The sequence below is a fragment of the Zophobas morio genome, unplaced genomic scaffold, assembly GCF_036711695.1.
Source record: "Zophobas morio isolate AGI-343-1 ecotype UQ-CSIRO unplaced genomic scaffold, CSIRO_AGI_Zmor_V1 ptg000004l, whole genome shotgun sequence".
Classification (NCBI taxonomy): Eukaryota; Metazoa; Arthropoda; class Insecta; order Coleoptera; family Tenebrionidae; genus Zophobas; species Zophobas morio.
Window position 1 is genome coordinate 7,616,366 of NW_026972109.1, and position 21,625 is coordinate 7,637,990.

At 36.4% G+C, this 21,625-nt stretch overlaps 7 protein-coding genes across 8 annotated transcripts; 6 read left to right on the forward strand and 1 right to left on the reverse strand.

Annotated features, from left to right (window-relative positions):
• On the forward strand, positions 1-1,003 carry LOC135135679 (brachyurin-like). The gene is made up of 3 exons (XM_064064820.1): positions 1-140; positions 188-384; positions 436-1,003. Exons 1-3 carry the CDS (start codon positions 84-86, stop codon positions 1,001-1,003), a joined length of 822 nt encoding a protein of 273 aa, XP_063920890.1. The 5' UTR covers positions 1-83.
• A 5,197-nt stretch (positions 1,004-6,200) lies between these two features.
• LOC135135697 (uncharacterized) lies at positions 6,201-8,718 on the forward strand. Its single transcript, XM_064064839.1, has 6 exons — positions 6,201-6,257; positions 6,304-6,500; positions 6,554-7,120; positions 7,666-7,852; positions 7,900-8,096; positions 8,151-8,718. Exons 1-6 carry the CDS (start codon positions 6,201-6,203, stop codon positions 8,716-8,718), a joined length of 1,773 nt encoding a protein of 590 aa, XP_063920909.1.
• Positions 8,719-9,288: 570 nt separating this feature from the next.
• LOC135135704 (brachyurin-like) lies at positions 9,289-10,214 on the forward strand. Its single transcript, XM_064064852.1, has 3 exons — positions 9,289-9,348; positions 9,396-9,592; positions 9,647-10,214. The coding sequence occupies exons 1-3, from the start codon at positions 9,292-9,294 to the stop codon at positions 10,212-10,214; spliced, it is 822 nt and encodes a 273-aa protein (XP_063920922.1). The 5' UTR covers positions 9,289-9,291.
• A 232-nt stretch (positions 10,215-10,446) lies between these two features.
• LOC135134700 (brachyurin-like) lies at positions 10,447-11,414 on the forward strand. Of its 2 annotated transcripts, none has more exons than XM_064063473.1 (3): positions 10,447-10,511; positions 10,558-10,751; positions 10,798-11,414. In XM_064063473.1, the coding sequence occupies exons 1-3, from the start codon at positions 10,461-10,463 to the stop codon at positions 11,366-11,368; spliced, it is 816 nt and encodes a 271-aa protein (XP_063919543.1). In that variant the 5' UTR covers positions 10,447-10,460; the 3' UTR covers positions 11,369-11,414. The 2 variants fall into 2 exon arrangements, with proteins under 2 accessions (XP_063919543.1, XP_063919552.1); XM_064063482.1 differs by having other exon boundaries at positions 10,454-10,511; positions 10,566-10,751.
• Positions 11,415-11,738: 324 nt separating this feature from the next.
• Positions 11,739-12,901, forward strand: LOC135134711 (brachyurin-like). Its single transcript, XM_064063496.1, has 3 exons — positions 11,739-11,957; positions 12,012-12,226; positions 12,278-12,901. Exons 1-3 carry the CDS (start codon positions 11,901-11,903, stop codon positions 12,834-12,836), a joined length of 831 nt encoding a protein of 276 aa, XP_063919566.1. The 5' UTR covers positions 11,739-11,900; the 3' UTR covers positions 12,837-12,901.
• Positions 12,902-13,296: 395 nt separating this feature from the next.
• LOC135140021 (uncharacterized) lies at positions 13,297-14,933 on the reverse strand. The gene is made up of 2 exons (XM_064070396.1): positions 14,227-14,933; positions 13,297-14,173 (listed from the first exon to the last, which is right to left on the reverse strand). The coding sequence occupies exons 1-2, from the start codon at positions 14,632-14,634 to the stop codon at positions 13,343-13,345; spliced, it is 1,239 nt and encodes a 412-aa protein (XP_063926466.1). The 5' UTR covers positions 14,635-14,933; the 3' UTR covers positions 13,297-13,342.
• Positions 14,934-15,172: 239 nt separating this feature from the next.
• On the forward strand, positions 15,173-16,730 carry LOC135140027 (glutamine synthetase 2 cytoplasmic-like). The gene is made up of 5 exons (XM_064070407.1): positions 15,173-15,449; positions 15,503-15,939; positions 15,997-16,196; positions 16,250-16,389; positions 16,444-16,730. Exons 1-5 carry the CDS (start codon positions 15,269-15,271, stop codon positions 16,590-16,592), a joined length of 1,107 nt encoding a protein of 368 aa, XP_063926477.1. The 5' UTR covers positions 15,173-15,268; the 3' UTR covers positions 16,593-16,730.
• The last annotated feature ends 4,895 nt before the right edge of the window (positions 16,731-21,625 follow it).

Sequence of the window (21,625 nt, forward strand, 5' to 3'; positions counted from 1 at the left end):
CGTTATCTACTCACTGCAAGATAACAACTGGCACTATAAAGGGAAAATTTTCATTGAGAACCATCGAACTATCTGATGTAACCATGAAAACTATTATCTTCGTGTTAACTTTGGTCAGTTTAACTCTTGCAGCTCCAGAGGTAAACACCACAGTAGTACTTTTAAGTTCCTCTACTCTTTATTTTAGGCTCGCAGATCACCTCTTCGTCGAAACCTCAAACGAACCAATCCATCACCAAGAGTAATAGGAGGAACCATTGCAGAACCTCATTCCATACCATACCAAGTTTTTCTTGAATTTTACACAGAAACATTCGGAAAGTACTGTGGTGGTTCCCTCATTTCACCAAACTATGTAATAACATGTGCATCGTGCGCCAATGGGTAAGTCCTGAAAATGTATCCCAAGAAAATTTTGTAACTTAATTATTGTAGTACCCTCGAGGTATTGGTAACTCTCGGTGCTTACAACATCTTCATCACAGAACCCACTCAAATCAACGTCTACAGCACAGATATTATAGTTCATGATCATTTTGGCGAAGATTACGGCTGGGATAACGACATTGCTCTTGTTAAACTACCGAAAGCTGTTGAGTATAATGATGTTATTCAGCCAGTTGCACTACCAAAACGAGCTGATATTGATACAGTGTATACGGGGGTGGTGGGACGAATTGCTGGATGGGGTTCAGATGATGGTTTTGACTACCACATATTCGACCTTTTGCGATATATTGATACTTCAGTTATAAGTAATCGGAATGAAGATTGTCGGGTATATCTACCCCCACAAGGCATGTTTTGCACTTCTGGAGAGTATAATGATACGTATGTAGGTCCTTGTAATGGAGATGAAGGCAGTGGTTTCGTGTCGGATGGGGTTCTTATTGGAATAAATTCCTTTAACTTTTATTGTTTAGACGATTTCCCTGGATTTCACACCAGGGTTGCCAGTTTCCTGGATTGGATCGCTGATAACAGTGATGTTATAATAGAATAACAAAATTGTTTAATCATGTCATCATGCATTGAACCTGAATTGTAATAAACAGTTTCAAAAACTAAAGTACCTTACTACTGAAACCCAAAAAAATTGCAACTCATTTTAAAATTGGAGCTTCATAATATTAAAACTTTTCAAGAACCTCCAGTTGAAAGTATTTTAATTATTACCCAAGTGTCGTTTTCTCGTCAAAAGCGTCTGACCACATTAACTTTATATAAAATTTAACGTCTGAATTAAAAGATAATCGAGGGTAACTAAGTACTTACTAGAAGAAACATATAAACAGCTCCCGAAAACTATCGATTACACTGATGCTATCCAACCAGTTACACTACCAAAAAGAGCTGAAATTGATACAGCCTGTTATGCCCGCGCTAATCAAGTGATTGGTGGCTAGAATGATACAATCTGGAAGAGAAGAAACTTCTTAAACATTATAGGCGTCATATTTGCGTTTGAAACTGGAAATTGAATCACACATTACAATGTCGGAGGGTAGAGAATTCCATGATTCGAAAATCCTGTTTACAATAAAATGTTGCCTAACGGTGGTCTGAAATTTATCTTGGGACAGTTTTAGGCAGTGTCCTCTAGTTCTATTGTTATGTGCTAATGGAAACAGGTGTTTAATAGGAGACAGAGGAGCTTTTAAGGCTTGAAACGTAACAATTAGATCTCCTCTCTTACGACGATCAGAGAGCGTAGGAAGCTGCATCACTCGAGGATGGGTCTAATATAGGTCCTATAAAATTTACTGACGACGCTAAAGTGACTTTTTGCAAATACTTTACTGAGGAGAAACACCAGTGAATTTGCCTTTTTTACAACACGCTGAACATGCTCAGATCAACATAGGCAAGAAGTCATGAACACCCCTAAATCCGATAGTGATTCCGATTTTGTTAACTTGGAATTATCAATGGTATACGTATGTTGCGGGTTATTTTTACCAATATATAGAACCGAACATTTAGATACGTTTAGAAGTAGTAACCAGGCAGAGCACCATTCGCCGATAGCTGACAAGTCGCTTTTCAGGATAGACTGATTGTTGCTGGTGTTCTATATCTTTATATCATCAGCATACATGGCGAAAGGTGATTGAATAATAACTTTTAAATGAGAGGTGTATGCTATGAACAATAGTGGACCCAAAATCGATCCTTAAGGTACACCACTCAGGACCGGTCTATGCTCTCTTAGGCCGTCACCAACCCTCACTTTAAACGTACGATCAGACAAAAAGGCGCCAATCCAATGAAGTAGATTCCTCGCTATTCCAAGATTCTCAAGCTTGGCTAAAAGCCGGCGTTTGGGAACCCTATCGAAAGCTTTGGAATAATCCAAGTAAACAACATCAGCTGGAACTCCAGAATCATAATGCCGGGTCCAGTTTGAGAGACAACAAAGGAGATTCGAAATTGTGGAGTTGCCGGGAAGAAAACCGTGCTGTTCTTCCGGAATAAGATGTTGATCCAATAGGAACTTAATGAGAGTTTCGTAGATTATAGACTCCATGGTTTTAACAATGAGGGAGGTCAGACTAATGGGCCGATAATTACAGGGATTGAACTTATCTCCCTTCTTAAAGATAGGTCTCACGATTGCTGTTTTCCAATCAAACGGCAAGATGCCTGAAGTAAATGATTGTTTCATTAAGAGACTCAGAGGTAGAGAAAGACATTCGGCACAGTGGGCTAAAACGGAAGCAGTAATTGCGTCCGGCCCAGGGGATTTAGAAAATTTTAGTTTCTTCAACTTACTACAAATGACATCTTCAGGGAACTCAATACTATCGAGGGAGACATTCGGCTTGGGTATTATTGCACTTGGTAATGTACTGTCAGTTTCAAGATTGAAAGTTTTAGAAAATGTATCTGCGAAAATATTTGCAACAGTAGCACAGTCATCGGTGATTTTGTCGTCGTCGTCTCTTGATTGAAGAGTCGACACGGGCCCAGAAAGTTTGTTACGAATATGTCTGTAAAAACGCTTAGTGTCTGTTGAGTCGGCAAGTTGCTTTTCGTATGCGATACGAGCTTTTCTAATTATGACTGAAAGATTATTGGAAAAATCATGATACAATAAGGTTTAGATTAAGATATTTATTCCATGGGAAAAATTACGATGTGCTTTGTAGTCGTTTTGATTTCCTGATCTCTTAAATTCTCGCCATAGAGCTCGTTTAGTTCTTACCATTTTTAGAATTTTTTTACCAATCCATGGTTTGGTTGATGATCTTTTGATGCTAATACTAGAGGAGTGTTTACACACGAGGTCGAGCACTGTGGTCTTAAATAATTTCCAGTTATCTACGACCGAGGAGATAACGAACAACGACGGCCAGTGAACATCGGTTAAGGCCTTATTCACAGATCTGTAGTCAATAACAGCTCTGGTGTATGTGACTGTTCTTTCCTTCGAAAGCGTGCAAATCTGGAAATTAGCCTTGAGGGTGGAGTGATCTGACTTTCCGACAGGATCAAGGTATTCCAAATGGGCCAGAGAGTTGTCGTCACTAGTGATAATTAAGTCCAATGTGGAAGGGTTTTGATTTATCCTGTACCGGGTGGGATGCGTTACCAACTGACTTAAGTGACTATTCAATAACAGGTCGACTAATAATTGAGAAGACGGAGAAGAAGACTGAGAGGCGTTTAAGGGCCACTCTATATCAGGCATATTGAAATCACCAAAAATAAAATGATGTTGATAAACGTCAGTTATCTCTGAGATGCACTGGAAAAGGGAGTGGTCATCTTCGATGATGGACGTAGGTGGCCGGTAAATGCAACCTAACAGAAACGTCAACCTTGTATTTGTTATCTTCAGAAATATGGAGTCAATGTTACCCGTGTCGACTGTAATGGGAATAACTGCAAAGATCGCGCAGATGTGATCAGAGATATAAACACAAACACCTCCACCTTTGTCGTTGTGACGATCTTTTCTAAAAACTGCGTATCCATCTAAGGAAATCGGCGGGTCAGTCACTAAAGGGGTTAACCAGGTTTCTGGAATTAGTACAAATGATGGTTTCAGTTCACTGACTAGGGTGCATAATTCGTCATATTTCGCAAGTAATGACGCAAGGTTAGTGTAAATAATAGGATGAGTAAAATAGTGTGCATTAGCAGACGCCATTTTGATTAAAAAGATTATACAATAGTGGAAAGCCAGTAGATTTACTTGGAGGAATGACTTAAGTCATCCTCCATGCCGTGCCCACGAGTGCCTGAAGTTAATTCAATCAAATTAAAGTTATCTGGATTGTAAGCTTTCTTAATTTTTTTGTGTATTTTTCGACATCTGTTTTTCATACTTTTTTGATTCACAATCGGGTAAACGTCATACAATAAATTAATAACTCCTTGAATATGATTTGTGATTTCACGTACAAGGCTAAGAATATCATTAACACCTGATGCCTTATCCAAGAACCCGACCACTTGATCAAAGTTCAGTGGATACTGCTCAGTGTTGTTCAGTAAGTCTTGGGCAGGTAAAAGCAAATCCAGTGTCGGAGTTAAACTGTCGCAGGAGTCACTCGTTTTTTTCTTTTTTAAAGTATTATTTACTTTACTGGAAGTATCACCAGAGAGATCTAGAGGTGAAATTTCGGGAGAACTGACGTCGTCGTCAATCTGCCTTTTTCTAGGGGTCTCTTCAATGCTTACTGTGAGATTAGGGTCCTGATTTGAAGAACTAACATTAGGACATTCGTTAGCATAATGGCCAGTCGTTTTGCATTTGTAGCAAACGTCATCATATGTCAAAAAAAACCGGTAATTCGTATCATCGTATTTTAACACTAGAGAATCAGGAAGAATAATGCTGTCGTCAGGTTGAACATACATGTATCTGCGAAAACTGAGTATATGCGCATATTGTTCGTCTTTAATGCCCGCTCTCATAAAAGACATAGGTGACACAGGGACAAGTCCGAGGGATTTAATTCTGTTCTCAAAAATAATATGAGGAATTGATGGGCAGACGTTTGATAAAATTAATCAGCGAGCTGGGTTTAATAAACGACGTATACCGACGTCAACATCTTTAACTTTAATAGAGGGATGCACCGTGACAAGGTCATCAACCAAAGACTTCGAAGTAAGGTAAATACAAATACGATTTTTTGAGATCCTAGATGCAAACAAGATATTTTTGGGTGTCACAACATTACCAATTGCAACAATGTAATCCTGCAAATTCAAAGTATCAACAGCGGTGATAACTACCGCTTGTTCTTTAGTAGGGAAATTATTAGCCATCATGAACAGCGGCTAAAACTAAATACTGTGTACTCCCCAACGGGGGACAAGGCGTAACAAGGTACGGCAACACGCCAGCGCCTTGGTCGCGCGCCTCGTGCCTATCGAAAGAAAATTTTATCGTCAATGGACAAAAAGAGCACTGATAAGCAAATATTCGAACGTGACAACTAAATCAAAATGTAAATCCTTAGGAATATAGCAACCAGCGGACTATTCCTGGTAAAAACCGGGACAACCAATGCTCTCACAAACCGATCACTAACCAGTGCTTTTTCCCGATTAAAAATCAGAACAGACTCACCAATTTAGAGGTCAGATACAGAGCACAGGAAAGTGCGTGCACTTACATTCCCCACCACTTGATATCTATATATATTGACACCACTGTTATAAGTGTCTGGATGAATATTCGGGAAGCATGTTTAGCACCTCTGGAGAATTTAATGATATGTAAGTAGGTTCTTGTAATGGTGATAATGGTAGTGGTTTCGTGTCGGATGGTGTTCTTATCGGAATAGTTTCTTTTAATCCCTATTGTTTGGAAGATTTTCCTGGATTTCACACCAGGGTTGTGAATTTTTTGGATTAGATAGGTGCCAATACTGATTTTATAATAAATTAATGTTACATAAAAAAAGGATTATGTAGATGTAAACATAAAACAAAAGAAAAATCTATTACCCTTGTGTTTTTTCCGTCAGAAAAAGTTAGTGAAAAACTGTAATATTGCATCACTCAGATAGTTTCGAAATGTGATTTTATTAAGTGTCCTCTTCTATTCAGAAGCATTTAATAAAAATTAACTTCATAACTGATGCATTAAAAGATAATGGCGATTATCAACTTAGTACAAGATAACAACTGACACTATAAAGTGCAAGACTTAATTGAGGACGATCGAACTATCTCATGAAACCATGAAGACTATTATCTTCGTTTTAACCCTGATCTGCTCGACTCTTGCAGCCCCAGAGGTAAACACTTCAATAGTACTTGTAATTCTTCTACCCTTTAGTGTAGTCCCTCAGGCAACATTTCCGTCGCAACCCCAAACAAATCAATCCATCACCAAGAGTTGTAGGAGGAAACATTGCGGAACCTCACTCCCTACCATACCAAGTGTTCCTTGAATTTTATACAGAAACGTCTGGAAAGTACTGCGCTGGTTCCCTAATTTCACCAAATTATGTTCTGACATGTGCATCGTGTGCCAATGGGTAAGTACTACAGTAAATATATCTCACTGAAAATTTTGTAACTTTATTTGTAGTACTGTTGAGGTGTTAGTAACTCTTGGTGCTCACAATATCTATCTCACAGAACCCACTCAAATCAACGTTTACAGCACTGATATTATAGTGCATGAAGATTTTAGCGAATTGTATGGAGGGGGCAACGACATCGCTCTTGTTAAGCTCCCGAAAACTATCACTTATACTGATGCTATCCAGCCCGTGGCACTACCAAAAAGAGCTGATATTGATAAAGACTATATCGGAGAAGTGGGACGAATGGCTGGATGGGGCGTAGATTTTGGTTTCACGGTGGATGTAATGTTCGATGTTTTGCGCTATTTTGATGCTACTGTTATCAGTAGACATGATAAAGAGTGTCAGCTATATGAAGAAACGGACGACATGTTTTGTACTTCTGGAGAGTATAATGATACTTATGTAGGTCCTTGTGATGGAGATGAAGGTACTGGTTTAGTGTCGGATGGTGTTCTTATTGGGATAAATGCCTTTAATGTTTATTGTCTGGAAAGTCTCCCTGGATTTCATACAAGGGTTGCCAGCTTCTTGGATTGGATTAGTTACAATAGTGATGTTATAATAGAGTAATAAGAAGTCAGTAAACTTAGATAAATAAATTGTTTAAGCAGGTCTTCATCCATTGAACAAGAAGTGTAATGAAAAGAAGAATTATATATTAAAAATAAAAATTATTAGTGTCATGGTTTTTCTAATTTGGTAATTAACAATTTTTATTTAGGTACTGCAACAGATCTGACGTATTATGCACACAAATCGGTTTTCGTATCAACTGTTGCTCTAAGTCTAAAGACATCCTCAACAAACAATTCCAAAAGCTAAAGCTCTATCTTTGTATTTAACGTTGTGAGATTGGTGATTACTCCACTGAAGGAAACTCTCGACATAATCTTTGGTACCTGAAGCAATAAATATGAAAGTCATGAAAAAATTGCATTAAAATAATACAAAAGTGGACTTTTGCCTTAAAAGTTCATTTTTAAATTTTAAAGCATTTTAATATTTAATTCTACTGAATTTTGGAATGTTTCGAAATTTTCCAAAAAATCTAATATTACTAATATTAAATATTGCATCACCCAAATAATAATTAATAAATGCATTTTTCTAGTCAGGAGCGTTTAATAGAAACTGTAATGGATGCATTAATAGATAATCGGATTATCTACGTACTGGAAGATAACAACTGGCACTATAAAGAACAAGACTTGACGAAGACCATCGAACTATCTGATGAAACCATGAAGACTATTATCTTCGTTTTAACCCTGATCTGCTCGACTCTTGCAGCCCCAGAGGTAAAGATTATAGTAGTACCAGTAAGTTCTTCTACTCTTTATTTTAGTCCCCCAGACCACATTTCCGTCGTAACTTCAAACAAATCAGTCCATCACCAAGAGTTGTAGGAGGAAATATTGCAGAACCTCATTCCTTACCATATCAAGTTTTTCTTGAATTTTATACAGAAACGTATGGAAAGTACTGCGGTGGTTCCCTCATTTCACCAAACTATATTCTGACATGTGCATCGTGTGCTAATGGGTAAGTACTACACAAAATATATAACAACAGAAAATTTTGTCACATTATTTGTAGTACCGTTGAGGTGCTGGTAACTCTCGGTGCTCACAATATCTTCCTCACAGAACCCGCTCAAATTAACGTTTACAGCACAGATATTATAGTTCACGAAGGTTTTAATGAAATTTATGGGCCGTTTAACGACATTGCTCTTGTTAAACTCCCGAAAGCTATCAGTTATACTGAAGCTATCCAGCCAGTTGCACTACCAAAAAGAGCTGATGTTGATAAAGTGTATATTGGACAAGTGGGACGAGTTGCTGGTTGGGGTTCAGATAATGGTTTGCGGGACGAAATATTTGATGTTCTGCGATATTTTGATACTACGGTTATAAGTAGTGAAGATAAAGATTGTGATTTATATATAACACCGGAAGACATGTTTTGTACCGCTGGAGAATATGAGGATGTGTATGTAAGTCCTTGTAATGGAGATGAAGGTAGTGGTTTCGCATTGGGTGGCGTCCTAATTGGGATAAATGCCTTTAATGTTTATTGTTTGGACGGTCTTCCTGGATATCATACTAGCGTTACCATCTACTTGGACTGGATTAGTGATAATACTGATATTGTAATAGAATAATAAAAAGTGTAAAAAATAAATCAAATATAAAAACTCACTGTCATGGGTTTTCTAATTTAATAATTAACAGTTTTGAGTTTGGATAGAATAGGATTCAGTTACATTACATATATCAAACCAGTTTCCGTGTCATCTATTTTTCTAAAGACACCCTGAACAAACTATTCCAAAAATTAAAGAAGTATCTTGTTATTAACATTGGTCAGATTGGTGGTTTGCAACCGGTAGGAAAAACATTTGTTATTTGTTTGGGTGTGACTCAAAATCCCTCTAAAACTCTCTCTTTGGTATTTAGTACTTTTTGGCGATTTTTGCCTGAAAAATTCATTTAATATGTAATTCTATTCAATTTTGCAAATTAAACAAAACGTCGTAATATTGCATCACCCAAATAGTGGTTTCAAACTCTCGACTTTATTAAGTGTTCTTTTCCGTCAGAATCGATTAACCGAAGTCAGTTATAGAAATTATAATGGATGAATTTTAAGATAATCTTGGTTATCTACTCACTGGAAGATAACAACTGACACTATAAAGGGCAAGACTTTTTTAATCGAACTAACTGATGAAACCATGAAGACTATTATCTTCGTTTTAGCTCTGATCGGCTTGACTCTTGCAGCCCCGAAGGTAAACGTTATAATAGTACTTGTAAGTTCCTCTACTCTTCATTTTAGTCCTCCAGACCACACTTCCGTCGTAGCTCCAAACAAATCAATCCATCACCAAGAGTTGTAGGAGGAAACATTGCAGAACCTCATTCCTTACCATATCAAGTTTTTCTTGAATTTTATACTGAAACTTATGGAAAGTACTGCGGTGGTTCCCTCATTTCACAAAACTATGTTCTAACATCTGCATCGTGTGCTAATGGGTAAGTACTACACAAAATATATATCAACAGGAAATTTTGTAACATTATTTGTAGTACCGTCGAGGTGTTGGTAACTCTTGGTGCTCACAATATCTATCTCACAGAACCCACCCAAATCAACGTTTACAGCACAGACATTATCGTTCATGAAGGTTTTAACGAAGATTATGGGTGGGATAATGACATCGCTGTTGTTAAACTCCCGAAAAGTATCAGTTACACTGATGCCATCCAACCAGTTGCACTACCAAAAAGAGCTGATATTGCTAGAGAGTACGTCGGACAAGTGGGACGAATTGCCGGGTGGGGCTCAGATGATGGTTTTTGGGACGCAATATTCGATGTTTTACGATATTTTGATACTACTGTTATAAGCAGTGACGATGAAGATTGTCGGTTGTATATAACGCCGATAGACATGTTTTGCACTGCTGGAGAGTACAATGGTACCTATGTAGGTCCTTGTAATGGAGACCAAGGCAGTGGTTTTGTATCGGATGGGGTTCTTATTGGAATAAATGCCTTTAATGTTTATTGTTTGGAAGGTATGCCTGGATTTCATACCAGGGTTGCCACCTACTTGAATTGGATTAGTGATAATACTGATGCTATTATAAAATAATGAAGTCAGCTAACTTAAATAAATAAATTCTAAATCCCCTATAAAGAAACACTTGTCAAGAACCAACTGAAAGTATTTCAATTGTTACATCACCCAAGTCCCTTTTCTCGCCGAAACTAAATTAACTTTATATGAAATTTAACGTCTGTATTATAAGATAATCGAGATTGGACACTTACTCGAAGATAACAATTGACAATATAAACAGCAAAAATTTTAAGTGCCATCGCACCGTCTTTCGAAACCATGAAGACTATTATTTTTGTTTTGACTTTAATCTGCTTGACCCTTGCAGAGGTAACTTTACCCTGGTACTTGTAACTTCTTCAATTTTGTATTTCAGTTTCCTAGATCAGTCTCCCGTAGACAGAGACACCTGAGTCCATCACCAAGGATTCTGGGGGGAAACCTTGCAGAGCCTCACTCCATGCCATACCAAGCTTTCCTTGAATTTTATACAGAAACGTCCGGTCGGTACTGTGGCGGTTCCGTCATTTCACAAAACTATGTTTTAACGTCTGCAGCCTGTGCTAATAAGTAAGTACCCAAAGAATATCCAACCGAAACTTATTTACTTTTGTAGTACCGTTGAAGTGTTGGTAACTCTAGGTGCTCACGATATCTTCCTCACGGAAAGTACCCAAATCAACGTTTTCAGCACAGATATCATAGTTCACGAACATTATGGCGAAGATTATGGTCGGCTTAACGACATTGCTGTAGTTAAGCTTCCGAAGACTATCGACTACACTTTTGCCATCCAGCCAATTACGCTACCAAAAAGAGCTGATATTGATACAGTGTATATCGGAGTGGTCGGACGAGTTGCTGGGTGGGCTATAGACGATGGTTTCATCAGCGATAAATTGTTTGACATTTTACGATATTTCGACACGACTGTTTTAAGTAGTCTTGACGAAGCTTGTCGTGACCATAATTTACCAGGAACTATGTTTTGTACTTCTGGAGAGTTTGAGGGGGTTTATGTCAGTCCTTGTGATGGAGACACTGGTGGCGGTTTCGTGGTGGACGGCGTTCTTGTTGGAATAGTTTCCTATAGTGTTTACTGCGTAGAAAGTCTGCCTGCTTTTCATACTAAAGTGGTCAATTATTTGGACTGGATTGGTGATAACACTGATGTTGTTATAGAATGATGTTACAAATATCTGCAATTAATAAATGAGTTGTTTAACCAGGTCATCAAGATTTATTAAATAATCAAAATAAAGTATTATCCGGGAACAATGGCAGGACTTTTCTAAAAGTCGTACCATATCTCGATAGTCTGAACTATAAACAAGCTATATTTTTCAAATCGTCACGTTGAGATCTATATCTCAGGCCAATAATCCCTCGACATGCACGAGGTACTATAGAAAATGAGAGAGTACCGTTAAAACGTCTATTATTTCTTATCTATATCTCATATTTCAAGAGATGGAACTAACTTTTTTATTGCTTATCTTCTAGTGTTCAGCACACCAAGTACCCCCAGAGCTTCTACTTCCTGCGTAGACAACACAATCTCTAAATCTCGTAACAAAAGTCAAGTGTTGCATCATGTGAAAACTCAAAGATAACATCCACCATAAGTTTCTGAAAAACCTCTCCTGAGAAAACTACTTAACGAATCAGTATAAAAGGGGTCGAAAACCGATCTTAATCACAGTTTCCAACGAAATCACCATGAAGACGACTATTTTGATATTGGCGATTGTTGCTTTTGCGGCTGCGGTTCCAAAAGTAAGTACTGGTAAATCCACTCGAAATGACAAAAAAATAATTTAAATCTCTCAGCCTGGCCAGTTGCATTATCGTAACTTGTTCAAACATCCTGTCAAAGAAATTCAAGTTAAACCCAGCCCACGCATCATCGGAGGACAAGAAGCCGAACCCCACTCCATCCCTTATCAAGTCCTTTTGGAAGTCTATTCCGCAGACGGAGGGTGGTACTGTGGCGGCAGCCTCATTTCCGAAAACTATATTCTAACTGCGGCCCACTGCAACGTAGAGTGAGTACCTCTCATACGTTACGTCCTTTGAAACTAAACCAAATTTTACAGTGGCACTGAAGCCCACATTACCCTAGGAGCCCACAAACAAACAGAAGCCGAAGACACTCAAGTCAAGGTAGTCAGTACGGAACTCACGGTCCACGAAGATTACGACGACGAACTAATCATCAACGATATCGGCGTTATCAAGCTCCCCGAACCGGTAGTACTCACAGACGCTATTCAAGTCGTTGCCTTGCCAACTAAAGCTGACGCTAGTAATGATTACGTTGGTACTACTGCTAGAATCAGTGGTTGGGGCTTGACTGACGGTCTTGGTGATACGCTTTCCGAAGTACTGAACTACGTCGACGTTGATGTTATCACCAACGAAGATTGTGAGGAAGCTTTTGGTGATTTGCCAGAAACTAACATTTGCACGTCTGGAGATCAAGATACTGGGTCTTGCAATGGTGATTCTGGTGGTCCTTTGGTAGCCGAAGATAAACAAATTGGTGTGGTTTCCTTTGGAATCATGTTCTGTTTGCCTGGGTATCCAAGTGGGTTTACGAGACTTACTAGCTTTTTGGATTGGATTGAAGCGAATACTGATGTTCAAATACAATAAGTTCTTGGTAGGGTGATAACCGGTGTAATTTATTTACTAAATAAATGATATTTTTAATGAGTAAACAGTTTTTTGTTGTTATCTGGAGTATCAATTTCCTATGATTGTTAGATAAGATAGATTGACCATGGGTAAGTGGGTACTATAAAGTCTTAGGACTGTCGACTAATGTGAATAATTTATTTTTCGCATGGAAAATAATGTTATAAATTTTGAATCCTGATCACGCAAAGCGTGATATATGTAGTAAAAAAATATATTTTTTCGCCAGCCGTCTTAAAAGATGTCACTTTTAACGTCAATTTTGGACGGAAAACTTGACGTTTTTGTGAGAGTAAAAAAAAGTTGCGTTACTAAAGTAACAACGTCATTTTTGCCTTTTTAATCCTAGGATTAATTTTTTTTTTTCATCCTAGCCTTAAAAAGTTTTCAATTGTTTTATTTTGAGAATGAAATGCTATTAATATTTTCCAATTTTATTATTAACTTACATTGTTATTAATTATTTAAATTTTAAAATTAATATTGAATGTACAATAAGAACAACTGCGATTGATTTGGATTAAAGATTTTCCGTCACTATTATCATTTTTCATGCGGTCAGTAATAATATTTTGCGCTAACACTTCTACCGCTCCTGCTGTCTGGTTGGTCACAGTGTCAAAATTCAGGTTTACTGCTCCCACATTCCTACTTATTCCGTCTTCACGTGTGATCATTCTATTCGTAGTTCCACTACTTGTACCTGATTCTTCTAGGTTTACTTCGCTCACATTCCTATTCGTTGCGTCTTCATGTATTTTACTTGTGGTTTCACTACTTGTACCTGGTTCTTCCAAACGAAAAATTTTTTTTGCTACATCTTTTTTGTGTTTAAGAGACTCTTCTATGTAACCTTCGGCTACACTGTCAGATTTCCACCCACCGTGCCTCTTGAGGGACGTAATATCACCGCCAGAATCCACAAAAAGCGTGGCAGAAGTCCGACGTAGGCAATGTCCGCTGTATTCTTTAAAGTTTTCTAGCTTTAAATATTTGGCTACTTCTTGGGGTACAGCACTAATTTTATGAATGCCAACTACTTGTCGATGGCACATTCCGTCGACATATTTAATAAAAAACCGACCTTCATTAAACATTTTTGGACGAAGCGCAACATACTTTTGGTAAAATTTCAAATACTTTTCCCCCATAACCGTAAATGATCTGGGTTTTTTCGTTTTGGTATCAGGAATTTTTACCAATAAACCTGCTTTAATATTTTCAATATCTTCAGTTTTTATTTGTAATAGTTCGTGACACCGACAAGCTCCGCTAACGCCAAAGATTACAACAATCTGAAAAAAATTCGTAAAATAAATATAAGCTCTTCATTAGGTTATAAACATACTTTCATCATCAGGAATTTGAAATCCGGAGCCGTGTCTAAGAAAACTTCTATTTGTTCATTAGTTAAAACCCTTGATTTCTTTGGAACGTATCCTTCTCCTTGTTTCTTTATAAACGCTTTTAATTTTGAATACTTTCCGATTTCTATGCCATTTTTTATATTTAAAGTTGCTTTCACCATGGAATAGTGCGACCACAGTGTGGATGACTTCACTTTTGTAGCCAATTCGGAAAAATATACCAATAGGACGTTCTCAGAATAAGTTTGAATCTTTTTCCCTTCGCACCATTTGATGAAGCGGGTATACGCGCACTCATACACTTCGCGCGATTTTGTTGGTAACAAGTTCAGTACCACGTTTTGTGCTTCTTCTAGCACATCGGGAGGTAACTCTTCTTCAGGATTCATTATTAACACTGCAAACGTTTTCACAAAACAATGGTATGTAAGCAAACAAAAAAAGCCTTGACGACGTGGATACCAGACTACTTTGCAGATTGATTCATTTCTGCTCGATATTATTGTTATCAATATTTTGTATTTTTGAGATTTACTTTTTGGCTGGCGAAAAAGTAGTATGTTTCATTCGGATTAAAAGTCAGTTTTTGACTCGCAATTTTGCATCCGCTCGGCTTCGCTTCGCTCCGCCTCGCAAATGCAAAATTTGCTCGTCGCAAAAAATGGCACTTTTAATCCTAATAAAACAATCTACTATTGAACAATTTAATCTAAACTATTTTAAACACGCATAAAAAATTAATCACTGACGCCTTTATTAAGAAAATGTGCACGTGACCCGGTTATCGTCCACGGTGGTATGGAAATAATCGGCTGAACCTAGAACCCATTTGCTTATCGGTATTTTATGAAGTAATATGACGTGATACGGATTATCATTACACATGTTGTGGTACTATTTTTAATCGTTCGTAAATAAGATAAAACAATGTGGGCCACTAACACACAACCATTTACAGCATAATTGCGAAACAAACATCTCATAAAGTCTGTGTCTTCAGTGCGTAAGTGTTAATCATAGAAAATGCCAGCCAGTACTCTTCAAAATTCGCCCAACGCGGTCCTAAACAAATCCGTAGCCGACAGGTACAGAAATTTACCTTGCAAGGGAAGAATCAAAGCGACCTATATCTGGATAGACGGAACTGGCGAAAACGTAAGAGCGAAAACACGTACTCTAGATTTTGTACCAACGGAACCCGAAGGTACGTACTTATTTAAACAAACTAAAAGTTTCTAATTTTTGTTAAATTGTTAGAATTGCCCATTTGGAACTACGATGGAAGTTCTTGTTTTCAAGCGGAAGGGGCCAATTCAGATACCTATTTACACCCAGTTGCCCTCTACAACGACCCATTTACCGGAGGAAACAACAAATTGGTACTTTGCGACACTTACAGATACAACAAACAACCCACGGCCACCAATAAGCGAAAATCGTGCTTAGAGGCAATGGAAGCTGCCAGAGATACGATTCCATGGTTTGGAATCGAACAGGAATATACCCTTCTGGATATGGACATGCGGCCTCTGGGTTGGCCCAAAGTGGGTTTTCCAGGACCTCAAGGGCCCTATTATTGTGGCGTAGGAGCCAATAAAGTATATGCACGCGATATAGTTGAATCTCATTACAGTGCGTGTTTGTACGCTGGAATAAACATTTCTGGTACAAACGCCGAAGTTATGCCTTCACAGGTACTAATTTTGTATATTTTATTTTTCAAAAGTGTGACTAGGTTTTTTCGTTTTCAGTGGGAATATCAAGTTGGACCGTGTGAAGGCATCGCGACTTCTGACCAGCTCTGGGTCTCTAGGTATATTTTGCACCGAGTTTCTGAAGATTTTGGGGTTATTGTAACGTTTGACCCTAAACCGATTGAAGGGGACTGGAACGGAGCCGGTGCCCATACAAACTTCTCCACTAAAGCGATGAGAGACGAAGGAGGACTGCGGTAAGCGATTCTCAAATATCTCAAGGATGAATAATGTTTATAAATTTAATTAGTGACATTGAAAAAGCGATTGAAAAACTAGCTAAAAATCATCGACAACACATTGAAGCTTATGATCCTAGAGGGGGAAAGGATAATGAAAGACGTCTCACGGGAAGTCATGAAACTTCTTCCATTCACAACTTTACGTCAGGTACTGTTATTGTTAATGGTGAATGTAAGAAATTTATGAAAAATTATGTATTAGGTGTTGCCAATCGTAAAGCGAGCGTGAGGATTCCTCGTGGGTGCGCCGAAGAGAAAAAGGGTTATTTGGAAGACAGGAGACCTTCATCAAACTGTGATCCATATTCGGTTTGTGAAGCTTTAATAAGAACATGTGTCTTAAATGGCTAAACATTAAATTTAAGTAATTTTTTATATATACCTACGACTTAAATTTTTACTTAATTTGTTTAATAGCGAATTATCATAAAATTGTAGCTTAAGGAAAAATTGTAACGTGTATTAAATAAATAAATACTTTAATAAGTGTCAGGTAATTTTTTTTTAAAAGTGGCATGGGATATGTGTACGTATCAACCGACCTTATTAATTCCGACAACCCATTATTATCCAAAAATTTGACCATAATTTTTTTCTAAAATTATATGTATACATAAGTTAAAATATTAAGTCGCTTTTTTCAAGAGACCCTGACTGAATATATAAAGAAACAAATCAACCCAATTACGACATAAAAAAATCGATTAAAATCACTACAGACATCATTCATTCATCGTGTGATTAAAATTAACTAGACTTATTAGTCTGTCGTAAGTGTTAAGTTCAGAGGAATATAGTGGGTCATCAAGAACAAAAATGGGGGAGATAAAAACCAATTATTAACATATATTTCAAAGGTCAAACAGAAATCAAAGTTCAGAATATAGCAAACTAATTTCTTACTCAGCAACACTTTTAAATTTTTTGCTTAAATTAAATACTAACACGGTTTGAATTTTTAGAGCTGCATAAAAATAAGATAAAATTATAGTTCACGATGAAAAGGTTTCACTGTACATATATTACAATTTTCTGATAGATAACTCTTAATTCAAGTGGTGTATTAAGGTTATTGCCCTGTTTTTCAACGCTGTGGAAAAATGATTTTGTGACATGTGCGCTAACCTTTGTTTGTTTCAAGCTTTGTGTTGCTAAAATAAAAATACCTCGCTGAGTACCGATTATATATTGCGCAATGTTAATTTAAACAATGACAGTTTAAGGAAAATTTTTGTTTGTTCATCTAATTCAAATTATGTTATCGAAATACCTAGAATTAATATTACCCTAAGTATGTGCGATGGAATTCTACACATATTAGTCACAAATAATCATTTATGCCATAGGTCATAGGTTATCTTGAGTGAACTAAAACATTTCTGACGAAAAAGACAATCACAGATGAAGAAAAAAATTGGTCGAAGGTTATTTCAACAGGACTTCCCTCGCCCATGAAGTGCACTTCTTTGAAAAATTATTTTTTTTTGCGATTTTTGTTTTCTGATAACCTCTATAAACTAAAAACCAGTGGCGTAAATAACGTTCCCGCAGCATATTTGACTTGAATTTTTTAATTTTTCAGTTCAATTTCTAGATTTTGCATTTTTTCGATTTTGAGTTTCTCGAGTTTTCAATTTTTAATTTTTCCATTTGCAATTTTTCGTTTCAGTTTTTTATTTTCTTCATTTTTTCAATTTTTAGACTTTTCAGTTTTTCCTTTCTTCAGTTTTTCGAGAAAAACGAAAAAGTACAAGTTATTCTACATGACTAGGAGTAAAATTCAAAATTATTGAATAATAGGTTGACTTTATGTTTTTTATTATAATATCTCATGTTCTTTGCGAGAAAAAAATTGTTGAGAGAAAACTATGTATATAAAGAAAAAAAAAACAGGGTTAAGCCGCACCCACCCGCTCGATCTCAATTGTGATGAGTTTTTCATTCCTAATCAGACCGATCAATATTTCTCTAAAAAATTATGTCCTTTTAAAAACACATTTCATATGGTAATTTCTTGTAAAGAAATCAGGATTTTGCAACTAACCTAACCCCTTTAGCTCACGATCAATAAAATATTCATAACAATTGACAAGGGGTGGGTGGGCGGGGTTTATATTTTGTCCATTTTTTCTTTATATACGAAGTCTTAAAAAAAAACAAAGATTAAACCCCACCCACCCGCTCTGATCTCAATTGTGATGAGTTTTTCATTCCTAATCAGACGAGAGGCGGAGTTTAATTATAACATATTATTTCTCTTGAAAATTCCACCCTTTTAAAAACATACTCCTATTTCATATAGTAATTTCTTGTACAGAAATGAGGATTTTGCAACTAATCTCCGCCCTTCAGCTTACGATGAATAAAGCATTTATCACAATTGAGAAGGGGTGGGTGGGCGGGGTTTATATTTGGTCCTTTTTTTCTTAATATACGAAGTCTTCTTTTCCCAACAAGAAACTGACAACATGTTTAACTATGCTGATATTGAAAGAAAACTCTATATATTAAAAAAAAAAATTCCCTTATATTTGGTACGTTTTTTCTTAATATACGAAGTCTTCTTTTCCCAACAAGAAACTGACAACATGTTTAACTATGCTGATATTGAAAGAAAACTCTATATATTAAAAAAAAAATTAAAACCCACCCACCCGCCCGATCTCCATTGCAATGAGTTTTTCATTTCTAATTAGACCCATTAACATTTCTTTAAAAAATTCTATCATTTTGAAAATATATTTCATATGGTAATTTCTTGGAGAAAAATGAGGATTTTGCAACTAAACTCCGTCCTTTAGCTAACGATGAATAAAATATTCATCACAATTGAGAAGGGGTGGGTGGGCGGGGCTTATATTTTGTCCATTTTTTCTTTATATACAAAGTATTCTTTTCCCAACAAGAAACTGAAAACATGTTTATCTATTCTGTTGTTGAAAGAAAATTCCATTTATTAAAAAAAAAACAAAGATTAAGCCCCACCCAGCCGCTCTGATCTCAGTTCTGATGAGTTTTTCATTCCTAATCAGACGAGGGACGGAGTTTAATTATAACATTTATTATTTCTCTAGAAAATTCCACCCTTTTGAAAACATACTCCTATTTCATATGGTAATTTATTGTATAGAAATGAGGATTTTGTAACTAATTTCGGCCCTTCAGCTTACGATGAATGAAGCATTCATCACAATTGAGAAGGGGTGGGTGGGCGGGGCTTATATTTGGTCCATTTTTTCTTAATATACGAAGTCTTCTTTTCCCAACAAGAAACTGACAAATGTTTAACTATCCTGTTGTTAAAAGAAAACTCTGTATATTAAAGAAAAAAACAAAAAAAAAATTAAACCCCACCCGCCCGCCCGATCTCAATTGTGATTAGTTTTTCATTCTTAATCAGACCGATCAATATTTCCCTAAAAAATTATATCCATTTAAAAACATATTTCATATGGTAATTTCTTCTAGAGAAATCAGGATTTTGCAACTAAACTCCGCACTTTAGCTCACGATGAATAAAATATTCATCACAATTGAGAAGGGGTGGGTGGGCGGGGCTTATATTTGGTCCATTTTTTCTTAATATACGAATAAGTCTTCTTTTTCCAACAAGAAACTAACAAATGTTTAACTATCCTGTTCTTGAAAGAAAACTCTATATATTAAAGAGAAAAACAAAAAAAATTAAACCCCACCCACCCGCCCGATCTCACTTGTGATGAGTTTTTCATTTCTAATCAGACCGATCAATATTTCTCAAAAACATTATATCCTTTTAAAAACATATTTCATATGGTAATTTCTTGTAGAGAAATCAGGATTTTGCAACTAAACTCCGCACTTTAGCTCACGATGAATAAAATATTCATCACAATTGAGAAGGGGTGGGTGGGCGGGACTAATATTTGGTCCAGTTTTTCTTAATATACGAAGTCTTCTTTTCCCAACAAGAAACTGAAAACATGTTTATCTATCCTGTGTTCAAAGAAAATTGTATATATTAAAAAAAAAACAAAGATTAAACAACACCCACCCGCCCCGATCTCAATTGTTATGAATTTTGCATTCGTTGTAATTGCAAAGTACATATTTCTCTATTGATTTGAATGAGTGTCTTCTCAAAACAGAGGATTAAAATTATTAAATAAACCACAATTGAACAAAATGGCAATTCGTCCGATGGACTCGATTACTATGCTTTCTTAGCTTAGGCTCGTGAGTAAAAATCACGTGGGTAACAATTCTTTTTAAAAACTATTTGACAATTATTTTAGTGAATATGTACAGGTGTCCGTAAATCTGAATTAATTAAAAAATTCTGGTCAAACATATTACTGTATTGTCTTAGTTACAGTCGAATTACATTAAACGAACTACTTCGTCTTTTTAGAATGTCGGATCGTAAACCATCTGTGACATTTGGGAAACGGGACCGAAATTAATGAAAACAGAAAAATGCGATTAAAATCAATAGTGGTAATTATGTGATAAAAATCCACGCAGGTAATTACTGGGAACTTTGATATATATTGCTTATAATTATATGTCCAGATGTCGCTCATAAAGTTAGTCTTTTCAATCAGTTCAACGCCTATCGTGCTCAAGAGCGGCTGCGTTTAAAATTCTGAGTCATTTGAAAGGAATACAAAATATTAAATTAACCTGAGAATTAATTAGCTAGGCCTATGTTAATTAGGACGGATGTCCTTTCAACATAAAATTCTACACCGGTCTTTATTATTAGTGAGGGGACGATTTTTTGGAAATCAAGAACGCGGATGAAGAATGGTCAGTCGGTAACGGAAGCTGAATATAACCTTATATAAACAAGTATAAAACAAAATTGTTAAAAATCGATGTAAATCTCACTATTGTTTGAAACAAAAAACGTTTTTTCAAGTTTGGGTCATTCTCTGGTGAGTTCAACTGGAAACGGCGGAATAAGCGACTTTTTCCGGTTTATTCCGGTTTAATATGATGGTCGTTGTGGTAAACCATACTGGTGCATAATGTTGAGGTGTGTCCATTATGATACACCAAAGTAATTGCATTCACATTTTTGGAATGAGGATGAATTTTAACAAGGATATAAATACACGGATTAAATGTAAAAACCATTATTCGAAACTACTGTTATAAAATATTTTCTCACCAAAAGTTGTGTGTCAAGGCGATGATGTTCACTTTTTGTCACATATGTGGATTCGTGTCGAAGTTAAAATTATAACTAATATTAATACAAGAATTACAAAAATAAACTCGGTTTTGATGTTATAGTACGTATCTATAACCAATTTTATAGTTAGAATGGAGTAGAAAATTAGATTCTATGTGGGTTGGATAGCAACAAAGTCAGTTACACATAACTTTTTTCAAGAAACCTT

Bases quoted from the DNA above. Each gene is read 5' to 3' on its own strand.
- LOC135135697 (XM_064064839.1), top strand. From the start codon at position 6,201: ATGAAGACTATTATCTTCGTTTTAACCCTGATCTGCTCGACTCTTGCA. The intron at 6,501-6,553 runs GTAAGTACTACA...CTTTATTTGTAG, and splicing joins TGTGCATCGTGTGCCAATGG to TACTGTTGAGGTGTTAGTAA. The intron at 7,853-7,899 runs GTAAAGATTATA...TCTTTATTTTAG, and splicing joins CGACTCTTGCAGCCCCAGAG to TCCCCCAGACCACATTTCCG.
- LOC135140027 (XM_064070407.1), top strand. From the start codon at position 15,269: ATGCCAGCCAGTACTCTTCAAAATTCGCCCAACGCGGTCCTAAACAAA. The intron at 15,940-15,996 runs GTACTAATTTTG...TTTCGTTTTCAG, and splicing joins CCGAAGTTATGCCTTCACAG to TGGGAATATCAAGTTGGACC. The intron at 16,390-16,443 runs GTACTGTTATTG...ATTATGTATTAG, and splicing joins CATTCACAACTTTACGTCAG to GTGTTGCCAATCGTAAAGCG.
- LOC135140021 (XM_064070396.1), bottom strand. From the start codon at position 14,634: ATGAATCCTGAAGAAGAGTTACCTCCCGATGTGCTAGAAGAAGCACAA. The intron at 14,174-14,226 runs GTATGTTTATAA...AATTTTTTTCAG, and splicing joins TCAAATTCCTGATGATGAAA to ATTGTTGTAATCTTTGGCGT.
- LOC135134711 (XM_064063496.1), top strand. From the start codon at position 11,901: ATGAAGACGACTATTTTGATATTGGCGATTGTTGCTTTTGCGGCTGCG. The intron at 11,958-12,011 runs GTAAGTACTGGT...TAAATCTCTCAG, and splicing joins TTGCGGCTGCGGTTCCAAAA to CCTGGCCAGTTGCATTATCG. The intron at 12,227-12,277 runs GTGAGTACCTCT...CAAATTTTACAG, and splicing joins GCGGCCCACTGCAACGTAGA to TGGCACTGAAGCCCACATTA.
- LOC135134700 (XM_064063473.1), top strand. From the start codon at position 10,461: ATGAAGACTATTATTTTTGTTTTGACTTTAATCTGCTTGACCCTTGCA. The intron at 10,512-10,557 runs GTAACTTTACCC...TTTGTATTTCAG, and splicing joins TCTGCTTGACCCTTGCAGAG to TTTCCTAGATCAGTCTCCCG. The intron at 10,752-10,797 runs GTAAGTACCCAA...TTACTTTTGTAG, and splicing joins TCTGCAGCCTGTGCTAATAA to TACCGTTGAAGTGTTGGTAA.
- LOC135135704 (XM_064064852.1), top strand. From the start codon at position 9,292: ATGAAGACTATTATCTTCGTTTTAGCTCTGATCGGCTTGACTCTTGCA. The intron at 9,349-9,395 runs GTAAACGTTATA...TCTTCATTTTAG, and splicing joins TGACTCTTGCAGCCCCGAAG to TCCTCCAGACCACACTTCCG. The intron at 9,593-9,646 runs GTAAGTACTACA...CATTATTTGTAG, and splicing joins TCTGCATCGTGTGCTAATGG to TACCGTCGAGGTGTTGGTAA.
- LOC135135679 (XM_064064820.1), top strand. From the start codon at position 84: ATGAAAACTATTATCTTCGTGTTAACTTTGGTCAGTTTAACTCTTGCA. The intron at 141-187 runs GTAAACACCACA...TCTTTATTTTAG, and splicing joins TAACTCTTGCAGCTCCAGAG to GCTCGCAGATCACCTCTTCG. The intron at 385-435 runs GTAAGTCCTGAA...TAATTATTGTAG, and splicing joins TGTGCATCGTGCGCCAATGG to TACCCTCGAGGTATTGGTAA.